The 18502-nt window shown below is 38.4% G+C and overlaps 11 protein-coding genes across 11 annotated transcripts; 3 read left to right on the top strand and 8 right to left on the bottom strand. All coding sequences in view use genetic code 12, as the record gives it.

Annotated features, from left to right (window-relative positions):
• Positions 1–60: 60 nt before the first annotated feature.
• Positions 61–1611, top strand: CPAR2_808600 (uncharacterized protein; the record flags this gene model as incomplete). The annotated part of the gene is made up of 1 exon (XM_036808781.1): positions 61–1611. The coding sequence occupies one exon, from the start codon at positions 61–63 to the stop codon at positions 1609–1611; it is 1551 nt and encodes a 516-aa protein (XP_036665483.1).
• A 64-nt stretch (positions 1612–1675) lies between these two features.
• Positions 1676–4087, bottom strand: CPAR2_808590 (anaphase promoting complex subunit 2; the record flags this gene model as incomplete). The annotated part of the gene is made up of 1 exon (XM_036808780.1): positions 1676–4087. One exon carries the CDS (start codon positions 4085–4087, stop codon positions 1676–1678), a length of 2412 nt encoding a protein of 803 aa, XP_036665482.1.
• A 185-nt stretch (positions 4088–4272) lies between these two features.
• CPAR2_808580 (NEDD8 ligase) lies at positions 4273–5223 on the top strand (the record flags this gene model as incomplete). The annotated part of the gene is made up of 2 exons (XM_036808778.1): positions 4273–4275; positions 4342–5223. 2 exons carry the CDS (start codon positions 4273–4275, stop codon positions 5221–5223), a joined length of 885 nt encoding a protein of 294 aa, XP_036665481.1.
• A 107-nt stretch (positions 5224–5330) lies between these two features.
• Positions 5331–6731, bottom strand: TRY6 (Try6p; the record flags this gene model as incomplete). The annotated part of the gene is made up of 1 exon (XM_036808777.1): positions 5331–6731. The coding sequence occupies one exon, from the start codon at positions 6729–6731 to the stop codon at positions 5331–5333; it is 1401 nt and encodes a 466-aa protein (XP_036665480.1).
• A 1510-nt stretch (positions 6732–8241) lies between these two features.
• On the top strand, positions 8242–9222 carry SLF1 (Slf1p; the record flags this gene model as incomplete). Its single annotated transcript, XM_036808776.1, has 1 exon — positions 8242–9222. One exon carries the CDS (start codon positions 8242–8244, stop codon positions 9220–9222), a length of 981 nt encoding a protein of 326 aa, XP_036665479.1.
• Positions 9223–9235: 13 nt separating this feature from the next.
• SLU7 (mRNA splicing protein) lies at positions 9236–10174 on the bottom strand (the record flags this gene model as incomplete). Its single annotated transcript, XM_036808775.1, has 1 exon — positions 9236–10174. The coding sequence occupies one exon, from the start codon at positions 10172–10174 to the stop codon at positions 9236–9238; it is 939 nt and encodes a 312-aa protein (XP_036665478.1).
• A 102-nt stretch (positions 10175–10276) lies between these two features.
• Positions 10277–11122, bottom strand: CPAR2_808540 (uncharacterized protein; the record flags this gene model as incomplete). The annotated part of the gene is made up of 1 exon (XM_036808774.1): positions 10277–11122. One exon carries the CDS (start codon positions 11120–11122, stop codon positions 10277–10279), a length of 846 nt encoding a protein of 281 aa, XP_036665477.1.
• Positions 11123–11635: 513 nt separating this feature from the next.
• CPAR2_808530 (translocon subunit) lies at positions 11636–11842 on the bottom strand (the record flags this gene model as incomplete). Its single annotated transcript, XM_036808773.1, has 1 exon — positions 11636–11842. One exon carries the CDS (start codon positions 11840–11842, stop codon positions 11636–11638), a length of 207 nt encoding a protein of 68 aa, XP_036665476.1.
• Positions 11843–12083: 241 nt separating this feature from the next.
• CPAR2_808520 (uncharacterized protein) lies at positions 12084–13967 on the bottom strand (the record flags this gene model as incomplete). The annotated part of the gene is made up of 1 exon (XM_036808772.1): positions 12084–13967. The coding sequence occupies one exon, from the start codon at positions 13965–13967 to the stop codon at positions 12084–12086; it is 1884 nt and encodes a 627-aa protein (XP_036665475.1).
• Positions 13968–14180: 213 nt separating this feature from the next.
• CPAR2_808510 (uncharacterized protein) lies at positions 14181–14978 on the bottom strand (the record flags this gene model as incomplete). Its single annotated transcript, XM_036808771.1, has 1 exon — positions 14181–14978. One exon carries the CDS (start codon positions 14976–14978, stop codon positions 14181–14183), a length of 798 nt encoding a protein of 265 aa, XP_036665474.1.
• Positions 14979–15645: 667 nt separating this feature from the next.
• On the bottom strand, positions 15646–18237 carry PRP5 (DEAD-box RNA helicase; the record flags this gene model as incomplete). Its single annotated transcript, XM_036808770.1, has 1 exon — positions 15646–18237. One exon carries the CDS (start codon positions 18235–18237, stop codon positions 15646–15648), a length of 2592 nt encoding a protein of 863 aa, XP_036665473.1.
• Between the last annotated feature and the right edge of the window lie 265 nt (positions 18238–18502).

Below are 18502 nucleotides of genomic sequence, written 5' to 3'. Positions count from 1 at the left end.
GGAAAGTAAATCGTTACATTAGCATATTTCACGCTCATACTCTACGCATTGAAAACCATCATGGAGGGATCAAGTAACCAGAGCATCACCAAGAATACGACTCCAACGCCCGAAGCGGAATTGAATCCTCAAAGAGTGAAAGCATTGTTGAACAAATTGCATGAGGAGTTCAATGCCAGCAAGACAGAAACAGATCCAATTAAGGTAAAAGAACACTTGGCCAAGGTGGATAAGATCAAACGGGTCTTGAAGATATATCACGACCAACAAAAGCAGCGTCAAGGTGGGGATTTGGCTCATGTGGCCTCGGGTAATGCACAAAGCCAGCAAACAAGTCATCAACCGGCAATAAGTACTCAGTCAGGTACCGATCCTTCAGTGGCAATGACAGCAGCAGCAACATCCTCGGTGCAATCACCTTTAGTAAATTTGCAGCCTTCTTCACATAGCCAAGCACATGCTCCACCTCAAGACAATGTAACGAGTCAATTTCCACAAATTCAATCACCAGCTCCGCAAAGACCAAACTCCGCTTCGCCTGATGCTCAGAAAATAACAGTTGAAAAGTACAATCAAGTCAAGAGCGTTTTGAAAGACTTGGCGGAAAAAGTGCAGTCGCTAACTCTGGCAAAGGAGAGGGAAACTGATCCTACAAGAATCCAAGCCATGGAGAAGACATTAACTGAAAGTCGAGTACAGTTACAACAGTATCACAAAGGAGCATTGTATATGAGGAAGGTGTTGATGGATTCTGGAAGGCTAGCAGCAAATGCAACACCAGTTTCAAGTCCTCGTCCAGTGACAGCAGCAACAACAGCAACAACAACAGCAACAACAGCAGCAACAACAGCAACAACAACGGCAGCACCACCAATAGCTCTGGATATATCTAGCGCCACTACCCACCAACAAAACTCTTCCATCGAGAGAATAACGTCGCCTGCACCACCTAAAATCAGCAATGCAGATCAGCAGTCATCAAGTCATCCGAAACTGACCCTTCCTCAAGCCATTCCTAATTCGTCAGCTATTACAGTGAATAAGAAATTACCGTCACCTATATCCAACGAGTCAAAGCCAACACCATCACCGACATCAACAAAGCCCCCCGCAGTGACGAAAACGTCTTCTGCAACCAAAGCTCCTACAGCCATATCACAACCATCTACTGCAAATACAACTACAACCACAAAAAGACCACAGATCTCTACAAATCCAACTACCACCTCTTCTACAAATCTTGTCAACTCACTCAGGGCATTTGGCAACCTGCCAACAGTTTCCACAAGCATTCCTGACAACGATGGTCGGGTTCTCACTAAACGAAAATTGAATGAACTCATAACTAATTTATCCATTGATCAAGGAGACACAAAGCCCTCAGTGGACAACGATGTCGAGGAGTTGTTTTTGGACTTGGCTGATGAGTTCGTTCGCAGTGTTATGGGATTTTCTTGTAATTTGGCCAAACATCGGAAGTTGGATAAACTTGATATCAGGGATGTACTGTTGAATTTGGAGAGAAACTGGGGGATCAAAGTACCGGGATATATGCCAGATGAAATTAAGCCAGCAAGACGCTGGCCAAAGAAACCAGACCATAAGAACTAGTTTTTACTGTATAACATTACATAAGAAGTATCGCCAAAAAGACATCCATGTGGCTCCAAATAAGCTAACCGCCCTTTAACAAGCTGTAATTACCTTCAGTAAAGTTGATCCTTCCACTCGAAACCAAATGATCCAAGTAAGATTGCAACAAGGCATCCTCTACAGTGGTAACATCAATTTCATCCTTAGGCACCATCATTTTGAGCAAAGATTTCACTCTGTCATAATTAAGTGCCGTTATATTCAGCAACATTCTCATCACATATGGTTCAATTACTTCGATATCACTAAACTGTGACTTGGAATATCTACCCCGTGATGACTCCATGGCATCAATAGCAATATATCTTTTCTTGCTCAACTCGCAAATCACCTCTTTTTCAACCCAAAATGATACGCCATCTCTAACCATAGATAACGGCATTTTCAATGATTTCGATATATCCTCTATGTGGAGGTCGTGATCGATGCCACTAAACATGGAAATGATAGCTGCTTTATCAGTGCTCACTTCAAAAACACGCACTTGCTCACCCACGTCAAGTCTTAGTTTTACCATTCCCAAACTAGGAACAAGTTTTAATTTTCTGCCTTGTTTATGATTACTATAGTATTTCTGGAACTCAGCAAACTCCAGCTCAATCGGTTCTGGCAATTTGAACGATTTTCGTTCCTCATCAATTTGGTCAAGGATACTCTCCCAATATAGATGCGACAAGATAGCCACATCACGAGAAGCTTTTGTGTTCAAATGCTTACTGGTGTGAAAATCTCGTAGCATGATATCCAACGTTGTAAAGTTGTCCTTCCCAAATCTAGACTTGAGCAAGTTCAACTTTGACTCAATGCTAGAAACATTGAAATTCTTTGATGCAATCAACTGATGGCCAAATAATTTGGTAAATTCCTCAATAAAGATTTCCTTTGACTCAAAAATCGACAATAACGACTCGATAGTATCACTGATTCTTTCTCGTTTAAAGTCTGGCAACGCGTCAATAGGGTCAGGTACCCAATTCAAATCCAAAGAATCCTCGACGCCATCTTTAATTTGGGTTGCTGCGTTATACTTTTCAGTGGAGTTTAACTCTAATGCCAAATCTCGCAACTTGTTTGATTCTGATACATCCAACATTCCATGAACCAACTTCACTATCACATCGTCCCTTGTCTTTAAATATCGACGTATAGGTCTCACCACTTTATCAAGAAGAACGCCCCTGGGATCAATCAATAAAAACGATTTGATTGTTTTCGTGTATGATGTAATAACATCAATCGTATTTGCTCCTGCATGAAGCAAGTTCTCATGACAGCTTAGAATAAAATGGTCGACCAATTTGGATCTCTTTTCTGCTTGTGCATGAGTTGAGATATCTCCCATGTAGGAAAAAATCCCTGTTGAGTTCATTGTTACATCCTGTCGCTCGACTCTATTTCTCAGTAAACAAGTGTAGAGCTCTTTGAGTGCAATTTCGCTACTTGGATATCCCAAAACTAGCGAGTAAATCTCATCTACTCTCAATGTTGTCAACTCCATATGTGCAATTTTCATCAATTCGTATAAATATACGTTGTTCATTGTATCTGTCAAATTGGACAGAGTGGTGTAACTCACAATGATAGAAAAGTTGGGATAAATTTCATTTTGAATAAAGGATTCAATGGAGTCCAACAATGGTTTGTCCCACACCCCTTTGCACAATTGATTGGTATACGCCTTAATTTTCTCGATTGATAAAACCACGAGAATTTCATTTAGACATTCCGACAAATTGACAGACACTAAAGTTGATATGATATCAATCACATTCAATGTTATTGACGATGAAAGGGGAGCTGAAAAGGCATCGTTGTTGAATAATGATTTTTCAAAAAAATTGTGCAATTCATTACGGAAATTGGTATTATCAAATAAGAATGACGTTAGAATCGAATTGTATTTTGTGGCGAATGCCATATTTATACGACTGGAAAGATTGAAATGATCAATGTGTGTTTCGTAATGATGCTTCATAAGCTTGATCATGTTGATATACTCCATAAATGAGCAATTAGCAACAACCGATTGTGGCAACGCCTTCAATTTTGTATTCACAGAGTTGACATAAAGATCAATAAATTTGGATTGGTCGGATTCATTCTTGAAACAACTCTTGATGGCCAACTTGACTCTATAAGAAGGATCAGCATACTTTGGCAACAAAAATTTGGGATCGATAGCTTCTTCTTTCTTCAACATTTGGCCAACAGGACTCAAAAGGTTGGTTGCAGTGGAGACGGATTGCGGCATGGAACCTGACTGAAAACAAAGTTCTAAACTTTTCTCAGGAATAATCGGCAGAATCCAATCAAGTAATATCTGTATATCATTATCTATATCAGAAGGTGAACTGGAAAGATCTTCAAGGGAAGGAAATCCAATTACGTTTCGTATTTGGTCTAAAGACAATGTATTAGAAGCAGCATCATTCATGTCAACATACTAGTACTTGTTTGAAGGAATATAGTGGTGAGTTTTTTACAGTGTGGTATAGATTGTTTGTTTCTCTTGAGTTTCCTCAAAATACATCACTTCACGCGATCTCTGACAAAAAACGTCAAAATTTCACTCTTCAGACAGAAAGGACATTTCAAGTTGGAGTTAGCACATCCATAGCCATGGTATGTTAAAATAGTGCTTTGACCCTACCACATCACCTACATCTGGTTCCGTACTAACTCCAACAGGTTAACAAATCGGCGTTGAAAAATCAATTTTGTGAATTGACAGGTACATCAACCACGACCGCAGGGAGGTACTTGGATGCAAGCAAGTACAACTTAGAACAAGCTGTTGATGCCTATTTTACCAAACATGCATCCAAATCCAGTCCTAACTCCAAATCAAACGGTAAGTCTTCTTCCCCCTTTTCCTTTGCCAAGCATTTGATTGCAATATTTGATCAATATAAAGATGCCAACAATCCGGAAGTGATAGATATTGATGGTACTTTAAAATACCTTGAGGATTTAGGTATAGACCCCGATGATCCGAAATCTCTAACTTTAGCATTTCTACTAAAGTCACCGCTGGTTGGTGTATTTAAAAAAGACAAGTTTTTGACTATTTGGCAACATTACGAGGTTCATGATGTCAAAGCAATGGCCGAGTTTTTAAACCATTTCCACGAAAACGTGTTACATGATAAAGGCTCCTACTCGGACTTGGAAACCAATGAAGTTATTGATTTTAAACAATTGTATGATTTCACATTTGGGTTTTTGAAGGAGTCGGAAAATCAAAAAGTGTTGGATATAGATTTAACAATTTCGTATTGGAAACTATTGCTACCCTTGATCACCTCAGTACATTTTGCCAGAAATAATTCGGATAGTAACGAAGACGACAAAGCGAAAATAGACGAACGAGCTCAAAATTGGTATGATTTTTTATCCAATAGCAACCCAAGACCCGTCATTACATTCGATACATGGTCAATGTTTTATTTATTCTTTTTGGAAGTGATAATCCCAGATCCATATAAGCTTTCAAATTATGACGAAATGGCAGCGTGGCCAAGCAAAATGGATGAGTATGTAGAATACTTGTCGGATAATAATTTGATATAAAGAATTATAGAGTGGTTATCGAAAAGCTAGTACTGGTAATCAAACACTATTGATACACCACTAAACAGATTAAATACAAAAACGAAGTAAATACACTCTTCCAAACCCTAATTTAATAAATTTCCAATACTCGACTTTCTTAAAGACAATAACGTCTTCGAAGCATATCTATCATTGAGTTGTTCCTCTTCTCCATCTTCCATTACCTCGTCTTGAACTTCTGTGGATGGAGTGTTTCGATTCCTTGACGTTTCAGTTGAAGATTCCTCATTCACTCGATCTCTGGGCGTTGAATTCGATGGCGTTATAGCAGGATCTGGTAAAGTAAACGTATTATTATTGGTGCAATTAATATTAGAGTTGTTTTTATTGACATAGTTGCGCATACTTGGTGACGTTGTCGTTGATAAAGTCGATTTCAATGGATTGGTGAACGGAGAAGGATTGGCTGATCGTATGGCGAAAGTTTGAGGTGAGATTGGATATGATGCTTTTCTGTTCCGTCTTTCGGTATTGTGATCAGAATACTTGTTGAGCATAGTGAATATTGGTGCCATATCTGGGGTGAAATCAGGTGTTGGAAGCAGCGGTTTATGGGTGGCAGATATAGATGTTTGAGAAGGTATTGAAGGAAGCGATGGCGCAACACTTGAGGAACGACTGCTGCTGATTACGTTGTCGTTGTCGTTGTCGTTGTCATCACCATCCCCATCACCACTATGACCCAACTCATGTGATTCCTCTTCCTCTTCCTCTAATATTTTGTTGTGATTCGGAGTCCAGCTGGGTCTGTTCATTTTAGGTTCATTGGATCGACGCTGTATCTGCCCTTCAACACTTTGCACTTCTTTCAATAAAGTTTTAAAGTTGAAATTGACATCGATATTTCTATATTGGTTAACATCAAGTGGTATTCTAGCAAAGTCGATGTTAAATTCCTTTGCCGCGGTTAAATTTATACTTGAATCATTCTTGATAAGCTCCTGCTGTTTTTGAATGATGTGATGCAAGTACAAAATGTATTCAACTGAACTTTTCAATATAGTCAACTTGTACATTCCATCAATCTTGTTGCCATTACTACCACCTCCCACATTTGAAGACTTCTTTGTGGATGAGCTTGACTCTTGATCAGGTGGGGTAGTATTGCAATTCCTGCAAGCTGGTATTAAGTATTTCAAAGCTTCAAACTCACGATTTATCTTGATTCTTCTTCTCTTCTCGATGATTGAATGTAATTGTTTGGTTTCATGCTTCCTTTTAGCTAGCTCTTCCTCGTCAATATTTGCTGTTGATCTTCTTCTCTTTTTCTTGCTAGGACCTAATGCCTCCAAATTTGGTGATGTTGGCATCGAATCATCACTATTGCCAATCGGACTCTTGTCCAGGGGATTATTATTGTAGTTGTTTGTCAATATTTCATAGTTGTTATTATTACCATCAGAATCTAGCTCTTTGTTCAACTGAATGATGGTAGTTTTTAACACTGGTGGGGACGGGAAAGACATTTAAAGGTGATGTATAGTTGCAAAATCGTATTATCGAGTCACAAAGTAGGAGTTAGACTAGTGTGTAATTAAATAGTGAGGTATGTGTGTATAGTTTATGGTAAATGGGGTTAGTTTTGTATTTGCAGATTACATAGATTGTAAATCTAGAAATACAAAGTAGAATTACTTTCTCTTGTATATATATATCACCTTGGTCAGATATAACAAATGCATTTCGTATTTTTGTTAAAGGTCCCACGAGGGTTGAAATTAATGTTTTCGTTTTGTAATACCTTGCGTTTGTGTACTTTAGACTGCATATAAGTGGGGAATACAATAGACACACACGCCCCTAAGCACACGTGAGCATTAGTACTGACACCACATGTCGCCTCGTGTTCATATCTTCGACGGTTTATGTTTGCCTATCAGCTCTTAATTTTAGCTTAGAGAAGTTCCTGTGAAAAAGTCTCCATGCAATGTGCGTATGTGTGTGCTTCAATATCTTGCATTAAGGAGTTCTTTCATAATTTACCAAAATATTTTCTTCATATGTCTCAATTTCATTGACACCACACTTCAAAAGAGTCACTAGCTATAGTTCTCCATGACAAAAATCGACCAACCTTACATCATGTAATTGAAAGATACTGCCTTTTTCAGCAAAATGATTGTTTTCAAAGTGTCTATGATCGTGTGACTGAAATCAATTTATTATCAACGTTACATATTTGATATTCTTTTTGATGTTTTTTCTTGTTTTTGCTTTGTGTAATTATTTGGGGGCCCATGTGGGCCTCTTTTTCTTTAGTTCACTTTTTCTCAAAAACCTATAACCATTTCTTTCCCTCTTTGCACCATTTGAAGCCAAAACCTGTGGTGGAAGCTTTGAACCAAGCCTGATTCATCTGACTTTACAGTTTAGTGTATGAATTTTCGCCTTGGATTAACTTTGGCAAATCTAAGCATCCACAATTTTTCCCTTTTCCTCCTTCTCTATTGAAACAATTTTCGCTCACAAGACACTTATTTATTGGCACCCACTCACTACTTTTGTGCAACGTGCCAAGTCTAAGCCTTCACTAACCAATTTAAACCATGTAGAACTCCACGATTAAGCATCTCAAACCATTGACACACCAGTCTCGTGAACGAAAACAGTTTTGACAATTGCCATGAAGACTATTTCTCTTTCAAACCTAGACTGTCAAACCCTCATTTTGAAGATCTCCATTAACTCCACAACTCACATCCTCAAACATTGTTGTCAAACTTCTACCTTCTTAGTTCCACATCCATGGTATCACTGAATATATAACAACGACCAACAGAACAGAAAACTAGTGTAATACTATCACTTCTCCAATGCTCAAGATGAAGATTAGTTTTGTAATTTTTACAACCAACTAGTTTTTTTATTTATTTTGTAGCAGCATTTCTCAGTGCTTTAGTTGTAACAACTGCATACCCATATATATTCAAAACTCCTGCTAACAAGTACAAAAGAAACACTATATTTCATTATCAGATGGCAAACATAAGACGGTTGACTCCTGCTCCTCCTCCTCCTACAAATGCCTGGGATTTGAATACATTGGTACCGAAACAAGAGACTAAAAAAGTGGCAGCCGAAATATCAAGATGCCAGAAAGACACAGAAGTCGGTACGTTGGTCATTCCTCTTTTGCAATTGCAATCAGCTATCGAAACAACGCAATCTCTTGCGACTCTACCATCAAATGATGCGTTGTCCCTAGAATCACCACAACCAAAAGTGGCTGCAAGAATAACAAATAAACTGAACCATTTCATTGAAGTTGGCAAAACGGTTAGAATCAAAAAACCATCACTTCCTAGAACAAGAGACATAAAAGGTGGTAATGGGATGTTCAAATACAAAATTCCAGATGACGATAGCCAATCACTTGTCAAGTCACAATCAAATATATGGACAACAGCAGCTACAGCCACAACATCATTGTACAACTTTAGGCCAGATTTAGGGGTCTTCACTCATTCAGCAGAAGATCAATCACTGGTTGAGTCGACATCACTACCTTCTCCTATTCTCATACCATCGTCGAATTCATCAATGTTCCCCCAATCCCCAGGAGGAATACTTTCGCCACAACAGCCCATGGTGGTTTATGGTATGCCAATGTATCTGCATTTGCCACTTCTTCAACATCTGCTGCCCCAATTGGTAACGCCAATATCACAAGAAAACAAAAGGGATACCCTCAAGGCAAAGATTAAAAAACAATTGCAATATTACTTCTCCACGGAAAATCTTTGCAAGGATACTTACCTTCGGTCATTGTTCGACAAATCTGATGGCAAACTCGCTGTGAAAGCTTTGGTTGAGTTTAATAGGCTCAAAGTTCTCACACATGATGGAAAGTATGTTGAATTAGTATTGGAAGCAGCTAAAGAAATTTCCATATTGGAAGTACTTGAGGGTAACAGACATATTCGATTAAAGTCTTGGCAAAAGTGGATAATACCATAAGAACAATTGCCATTCACTTCCCATCTGATGAGTTTCGACTTTTTATGCTTGTTTCTTCGTCGCCACCTCCATACATCTCAAAAAGTTTTCTTTGTTTAGCAATCGACTTTTGTTTTGCCGCTTCCTTCTGTTCCCTTTCCCTCATTAGCATCAACGTTGGATTGGCTTCAAGACTATCATTCACATCAGTCACATTCACATTAGCACCCGTCTCATCAATGGCACCAGCACCAGCACCAGCCCCTTCAACTTGGCTCATTAACCTCTGTTGTTCATTTTTTTTGTTCAAATCCCAAGCAAAAGCTTGCAATGTTTTCAAATCCTTAGCATCACCTTCCAATTTCTTGACAAACTGATTCTTATCATTCAAGATCCCTTTTGTTGGGTCTTTAGCAAGTCGCGATTTAGGATCATACTCAATTCGTATCTTGGCATCCAATCTTGAAGTGATGTTGTGGATGTATGCTGGAACATCTTGACGATCACGCAACATCTTTTCCATGGGATCTTCTTTGATATTTTGCATGACATCTTTCTTATCTAGTCCTAATTCATTTAGCTCCAACTCATAATCAGTGTCATCGGAGTCATCATTATCATCATCTATTTTGTGTCGAGCATTGATGACTTTAACGTCGTTCTTCTCATTCCAATTCTTTACTTTAGCTAGCCATTCTTCAGTCGAGTAACCAAACCATCGATCTCTTTTGGTATCATAATTCTCATCATTTGATGCATTTCGTACACCGTTTTGCCTTTCATCATTGATCCCTTGGCCAACTTGTGGCAAGCTATGATCAACAATTTCCGATGTCTTTCTTTGATGGGAAAGGTAGTCCGTTTGACCTTCGGATGGATCAGTGGAAGCAGCTTCCTTTTCATTATACCATGGTTTGGAGATGATATATTTTGGTATATAAGGGTTCAACTCCTTGTTATCTTGTTTCGACATAAGGTTGTTTCGTAAAAGGTGAAGATAATTTTTCAATGCGCGGAGATCAAACGCTCAATTTACAATGTAGCCATCATATCACTATGCACATTAATACACTCTCTAAAAACCTTTCCATTCCTCTTCCTCTTCATCATCATCATCTTTCTCCGCAACCCCATCGTCCTCTTCATCCAGGTCTGAATCACTTTTATCTTCAATAACCGCCCAATCAACCAATCTTTCATCATCCAAAATGTCCTCTTTACACTTCTCCCTCAATGGTTTCAATTTCGCCTCCTTATTCAAGATTTGGAATGGACCTATTAGCTTCAATACCGGTACACCATCAGCAATCTCAATCTTTTGTCTCATCAAATTTTCATATTTTTGCAAATACCCTGGATCCTCCTTATCCAACTCTTCTTCTTCCAATTCTTCAAACAAAATCAACTGAAGCTCATCCAAGTAGATATCGCACAAATGATATGGTAAAGCGACAGGTGCTTTGGCATCTCCACTCAAAATCGTTCGACGCATAACATCAACCCAGTCGTTAACCAAAGTTTCATCCCATTGATGCAGTTTCAAATACTTAAAGTTATGTCTCAACACTCGTCTAATCAACAAGTAATATTTATCTATTCTCCATTGATCAATACTACTCCATTCTTTAATCATGATCAAATTGAATGCTTCAACAAATCGAAGAAAAACTTCATTTGAGTTGATGTTTTCCAGATACAATTTTCCCAAGTTTTCCGCTAAACGTTCTTGAGCTTTTGGCCGATCGCAAAACCACATTGAATAGTATAACCCTTTCCATAATTTTTCTGCATCGAGTAGTGATATTGAAAATGTTTTGGACGATTTAGAAATAAGAAATTTCTTGAGAGATTCAAGTGCGGCATCTCTTGTTGGTTTGTCATTGGAGGCTAACTTTTTAACAAAGTTGGAAGCTTGAGACATTTTGGAAATGAGTTAACCTATGTTGAGAGTGGTGGTTTTGGGTGTGAAATTAACTTCTGCAAATTCAATTTTTTTTTCCATAATTAGAGATGAGATTGTGTCGAGAAAAGTATGTTGCGACAACAAGATAAATAAATGTTCAAAGAAGTCAATAAAGTACATCGTATATAATGCACTTAACAAGGAACAAGTTACTATATTATGAGCGAAAGTTACCAAAGGTTTTGTACATTCTTGGTTGAATCGATTCTACAATTGTTTCGGCGTTCAACAAAATTCCAAAACTCACACACTCAGAGAACTTAGACACCTGAAACTGCACTCCCCATTCTCATTTCAAAATTGAACAATACATTCAAAGCTTTTATACAAAAATCCAAGGCTCTCTTCCCCTTCCCAATCACTGAGCTTCGATCTCCGTTTAATCCATCACTGATGAACTTAATTCCTCTTTCTAATCAACACTAAGTCAAATCACCACTAATTCATAACTCTTTCTAACCCTCCTCATCTCTATACAATTAAGTATCTGATTGGAATATGAACCAATTTCACAGCGTATCCAACAACACCCATCATGACGAAACCAATACCAACAGCTCTAATAATCTTAAAATATTCCTTTTGGTCTGGTTTTTGACATTTCTTAATGAATGCTGATCCATCTTTGAAGAATTCAACTGGAATTTCTGTGAGTTTTTCAACACCCTCGGCGGCCATTGTATCTTATTGGTGGGATCTATTTGGTAGTTGTTGTTGTTACACTGCTGAAGTTGGAACACTCATTTTTTTTTTTTTCAATTTCAATTCCAGTTACGTGGAGCTTTTTTCTTTTTTTCGCGAAGTTACACGCCCTTTTATTATTTGAGAAATATGCTGGAGCTTTCATTCTACATAAAATCAAGCACATAAAGCTATAAATCTTCTTTCATTTCAATCGTTATACTCTATCCTCATGCCATTACATAAGTTCCAACAAGGACTCATCATCTTGAGTCAAGTTATTCATAAACTCTTCACGTTTAGCTTCCAAATCCTTTCTATAAATTGGCATCTTTGACTCAGCCCAAGTTTTTAATTCCTTCTTCATTGACTCATCAAGACTCCATTTTTCAATCAATGGGTTGATCTGGGCCAAGTACGTCGTGGTTCCCTTTATCTCGACTAGCGCTTTCAAAGCTTCTTTATATAATACTCTTATTGATTTGCTTTTCCCGTTGGTTGGGTAAAAGCCCAATCCGGAACGGCTCGTAAATGAATTGGGTCCAATGTAGTGTCTCTTGTACTCTTTTAAAAGACTTGACAAGTAATCAAACAACTTTTGCTCAACCGATTGTTCCTTCAATACATCCAAATACGTCTTGTAAATGATATTGGAAAATGGCAATTGTTCTTCATTTTGAACAATCCTCCACAACTGATCAAATGTTTGCACCCTTTCAGATTTTAAGCTTTTAATGAATTGCAAATATCCTTCATAATCGAAGCTGGCATCATTCTGCGCATCTTTTAGATCGACATTGTTCCCCCTTGAGTAATTGCTCTTTGTCAAGAAATACTTTAACGCTTGGGATTCCTCAAGCATGGTGGAAATGTTGGCCCATTTGAATACTTGTTCCCAAAACACTTTGTTGTTACCATTTGTAGCATCTATATCACCATAGGCAATCTGAAATGCATTGATATACTTTATTCCAGAATAAAACTCACCATTGTATGCCAAAGACACAAATATTGCAGTTATGAGATCTATAGTTGGGTACAAGTGGCTCTCCCGGCTAATACTTGTGAACGATGGCATCAACTTGCCATTCTCATCAACGCCCCAAATCCTCAGTACATAGGATTTCACATCATTTATACGGCCGGCGTGAGCAAGCGACTGAATGACAGCTGAATGAAACCCCAAATCAAGTTCTTGAAGGTCGTACTGTACATCCATCAAATTCATATTCATCCCTGGCTTGAACTTTGATCGAAGTGGGTTTTTGTAAAAACTGGACAAGTCAGTTCCCTTGATTGTCCAGTATCTATTATCTCCCATGCCATCAATTTTGAATGCCAATGTCCATAACTTTGGCGTCATCATTAGCTTCCATTGATCACCATATTCTTTACGAAAAAGGTAAAACCATCTCGATGCCAAATCAAGTTTATAGTTTCCCAACTCAAGTTGCATCAAATTTTCATAATCGTTTGGAGTCAACTTGTATCCAGTTAGATTGTCTCCACTGTATATATTCTGACACTTTTCCTTGTTGTAAAAATGTTCATTTCGATTATTGTATATCAAATTTCGATAAACATTTCTTATCTGTTCTGTTAACTTGTCTCCAACATGGAAATCACTCGTATGTGTCAGCTTTTGTATCATACTCTGTATTTTACTCGATTTTTGAATTGGCGAAAGGTTAAACTTGTTTACATGCCGTTTCCTATTCTCTTTGATTATCAATCTCAAATACCGGGTGATTGAATCCCTATCCAATGTTTTAACCATGCCATCTAGGTCATGAAGGGACCAAGTTTCCAACAAGCTAACCAATTTGTCAAAACTTTTTCGTTCAATCAAATGGATCAACTCGTTCTTGATTTGTAATTCTCTCGTCTGTTGTACATTGGATGCGAATACTGAGCTAAGTTCATACGACTCTGTTAAACTTTTGGACGGTACTCTTGTATGTATATTCTTATCTATGGTTTTTGTGGTTGATGAATGGGAGTCCAGGGTATCTCGAATACGAGTAACCGTATCGCTGACACTTATGGCACATGATGAGTAGTTACGAGAAATCTTATGCAAAAACTCCCTTTGCCTTGACCCATATCTCAACACGTGTGCCATTTAGTCGTCAGTATGTATATGACTTTGTCCTGCTTTGAACTTTGAAAATTTTCCAAACAATTTTTCGTTGGTTCTTCGGGATTGCAAAAAGAAAGAGAAATTACCAGACGCTACCAATTAATCATAACATCCATAGTGAGTTACAACAACAAAGTGTATACGAAAACCAGAGCCTAAAGTAAACAAAGCCAATCTATTCAAAAAGCTACATATCTATAACTTTGTACCACGGGTGAAATTCTCAGCATTGTGTTCACGAATATCAGTCAATCCTTGTTCATGAGTGGTTCCATTCAAAATATCTTGAATATGCTTCTTAGTACCAGTGATGGCCCATCTTTGGAATTGCGTCATCTTGTGTCCCCATTCACCAGCTAATTTGATACCTTCTTCAACCGATTTAACGGTAGTACTAAGGTACCCAATCTCAACAGCCTCTTTCAAATCAAAAACGTCTCCAAGTAAACCGTGTTGCATAAGTTTTGAAGCATTGTTGGTGATTCTTGGCATTCTTTGCAACGATCCCATATCAGCAGAAATTCCAATATTGACTTCAGCGATAGAGAAACGAGCACCTTCAACTCCAATTCTGATACTGTAAGCACTGGCAAGATCAAGAGCTAATCCGTAATTAATACCGTTCAAAATACCAATAGTTGGCTTGTTAATACGTGCTGGAACAGTACAAGCATCTTGGAAATCTTTAATGTAGTCATGATACAAGTTGTATCTTTCCTTATCATCTTTTGGTGTATTTTTGCTCATTTCCATGGCGGTCTTCATATTCAATCCTGATGAAAATGATTTGGGAACACCAGATGAAATGACAATTACAAGAATGTCATCTTCCTTGTCCAATCTAGTCAAGATTTCACCATAATCTTTCCAGTTTTGATTAGTGTAGGCGTTAAGAGTCTTTGGGTTGGTGTATTGAACATGTGCAACACCTTTACTAAGAGTGGTAACAGTAAAGAACTCGTAATTCTCGTAGGACTTTGGATCAAATGGCATATTGGCAGGCGGTAGTAAGATATTGTTGCTTTTGTATAGTTTCTCTTTGTCAATAATAAAATACTTTTTAGCTCCCTTTTATACAATGATGGAATTTATATTCGCACTGGTTTCAATTTAACCGAGTATGCAAAAAAGAAAGCAAAATAATGTGGGGTTTTGAAATTTGATTACAACACTTTACTCGAGCGGAGATATACTTAGCCAGCAAGAGAAGTTATCAATGGCCTTGTTCGGAGAGACGTCTATGTTCAATAACCTGAATTCAAGAATTACAAGAGAGGAAAACCATACTGAATGAATAGAGAATGTAGTACTGTCTCATCGTTGTCATGTGACTTTGATACTTGATCTTCTACTCAATAAAACCAGCTATAGCTTTGATGTATATACCACTGACCATATCGGTCCCCTTCATGTAACTTCGATAGCTACACTGAGCAGTAGTCAACACCATGAGGTCAGTTGCATAGTCAAACAAACGGAAATATGCTACCTTTTCCTCGGCACTAAAAGCTCAAAACACTAAATCTAAAATTCTGTGCGGATTTATTTTCATCGCCGCTTTTCCATACAGAAAAACAGCGATAATCCACTAAAAACCCCCCAATAGAGTCGATTATTTTGCAACCATACTTCAGCGTGCATTCTCCACTACACAGTCGTTCTATACAGTGTACCTGCCAGACGCAGCACCACGATCATCAGCAGCCATAGACTCAATACTCTTCAACATTCTCTCTTTGATGAGTGATACTGCATCCTCAATTGATTTCCTAGTCAATCCTTCAACCAAAAGATAAAGTTTTGGTTCGGTATCCTTATCCGCATCGAACTTATGCGTTGGTGGATAAAATTTGCCCCTTGTGGTAATTGATGTTCTGCTACCCTCGATAACCTTGGATAGTTGCTCTCGTTGAACGACATCCCATCTAACCTTTTGTGGCAAGTCATTGATTGTAATTCGACAAAAAAATTTACACTTGTCAGGTCCAGCAGTTTCAGGTGAATTACCTTCAACAATATCAAATGAAGGGAGGGTCATGGTAGATTCTGGTGAACCTTCTTTGGTTTTAGTTGTCGATAAACCATTCTCCTTCTGCTTTTCCTTGTCTTCTGCTTCCTCACCATACATTTGTTTCTCCATCCGTAGTTTGTTATCCCGAACTTCTTGAAGATTATCCAATCCTTTCCCACCAAACCCAAACCCTAGTTTAGCACCTCCGGACCTGACTTTTTGGTTAAATGAATCAGCAATTGTTTGCAACTCAGGAATAACTTCATTAGAACTCAACCTCAACGCCTTCACCAAAACATTGATTTCCCTCTCTTGGTTCCGCGAGACAAACGTTATAGCAACTCCACTGGCACCAGCTCTTCCTGTACGGCCTACTCGATGAACGTAATCTTCAAGATGATTAGGAGGATCAAAATTTACCACTAACCCCAAATTCTTCACATCAAGCCCTCGAGCGGCAATAGATGTTGCAATTAAAATATTAACACCGCTATCAGCAGCTGAAAACTCCTTAATGGCGTACTTTCGATCAATTTGTTCTTTACCTGCGTGGATAGCCACACAAGGTAAACCATTGCTAATCAAATTGAGAACTAATTTGTCTGCGTCAGCTTGTTTCTCGACAAATACTAGTATTTTACTAGCCTGGTTTGCACTAATGTGCTTTTCCACGTGTTCACGAAGCATCTTGAGTCTTTCCTCAAAATATTTATCACCTGACAGATCTAAAAGCACAATGTTTTGTTTGATTTCTTTGGCAACTACACCAACACCACCGACAATGACCTCCACTGGATCGGATAAGATTTGCCTGGCTAAAATCTCCAATTTCCTGGGAAAAGTTGCAGAAAATAATATAGTTTGTCTATCCGGTCGCACTTGTGAAAGAATCTTCTTCATTTGAGGCTCAAACCCCAAATCAAACATTCGATCAGCTTCGTCCAACACAACAAAGGTTGTACGTCTCATGGTGGTGACCCTACCCCCATTAGCAGCTAATAAATCAATCATTCTTCCTGGTGTGGCTACAACTACATCAACACCTCTTCTCAAATCACTGATTTGGTTTTCGATCTTTGATCCGCCATAGCAACACGTCACTCGTTTGTCAAGTGCCTTGGCGAACTTTAAAACCTCTTGCTCAATTTGTAGCGCCAATTCTCTGGTAGGACTGAGTATCACAGCAACAGGACCATCTCCACTAGCCAGTGGTGCTTGCTCTTGAATGTGTCGCATCATTGGTATGACATACGATAGTGTTTTGCCCGATCCAGTCTTGGCAACTCCAATAAAATCTCTTCCTGATAAGATGACTGGAATAGCTTGCGCTTGTATGGGCGAGGGCTTGTCAAATCGAAGCTTGTCATTGACTACGGATATAATGTTCTCCGGTAATAACAATTGGGACCATTTAGTAAATGGTGGTGTAACATTGTTCCCCTTGACTCGAATATCATCAAGATCCATTCGCAACAAGCTAATTTCATCCTCAGACATTGACAGTAATTCAAAGGGTACTTTGTAAAAGTCCTTTTTGAACGATAAATAAGATATTTGTGAATGGTCAATATCTTTCAACTCCTTGGTGGTGTTATTAAGCTTGGCCAACTTTAAGTCTATCAAACTCTGTAAATCTGTATCCTCCTCCTCAATACTTTCGTCGTCTGTTGAGTTGGTGAATTCTTCTGGTACAGCTCCATTAACCTCAACTTGATTATCGTTTGTATCAATCAATTTCATGAAAGCATCTAATTCATCTTCTTCTTCAACTTCCAGTTGTCGTACGTTGCTGGGATTATTTACGATACCAAAAGTAGATTTTGGTGTCACAAATTTCAACTTCTTTTGTTGATTCTCCTCAGCATCGTTGTCGAATTCATCAATCCTTCTTTTGAGCCGAGATTGTGGTTTGTGATGTGCTGTTGATGGTTTCTTCAAGATCTTAATCTTGGTACTTCCTGTATTAATTTGTGGTGTGGAACTGCCATCCTTTTGAGAACGTGACTTTTTCCATTGTTCAAGTCTTTGTTGTCTTTGCTTCTTCTCTGCATCTAATGGGTCATTAGCCTCGGGGGAATCATGAAGCGGAGCTTTTGATACCTGTTTAGTATCTTGTTGCTTTTTCGCCCTCCATGCTGCCAATTGCTCACGTCGTTTTCTCAAAACTTCATCTTTTGAATCTTTAGTACTTGATTGGTTAGTATTGATGCCCAGATTGGTTTTGTTAGCACTTTCCAGCATTATACTATTACACACACACACACACTCTCTCTCTCTCTTTCTCTGTCTATCTTTTTGTCGATGTGATGACAGGAAAAGTACTTGCTTTGGTATAGTAAGAGTTCCAAGCAAGGTGTTTTACAACAGATGAGGGAAGGCTGCCTAAAAAAGAAAAAAAAGGCTAAAGTAATATGGTAGCGATACTATCGCTACCTTTTGCTACTCTTGTGCACAAACAAACACAAAAGGGCAGGAAAGGTCAAGAGCTATCTAAAAGTATCAGTAC

The sequence above is a fragment of the Candida parapsilosis genome, contig 005807 (genome assembly GCF_000182765.1).
Source record: "Candida parapsilosis strain CDC317 annotated contig 005807".
In the NCBI taxonomy this organism is placed as follows: Eukaryota; Fungi; Ascomycota; class Pichiomycetes; order Serinales; family Debaryomycetaceae; genus Lodderomyces; species Lodderomyces parapsilosis.
The sequence above is the reverse complement of the archived record's forward strand: the minus strand, read 5'-3'. Positions and strand labels throughout refer to the sequence as shown.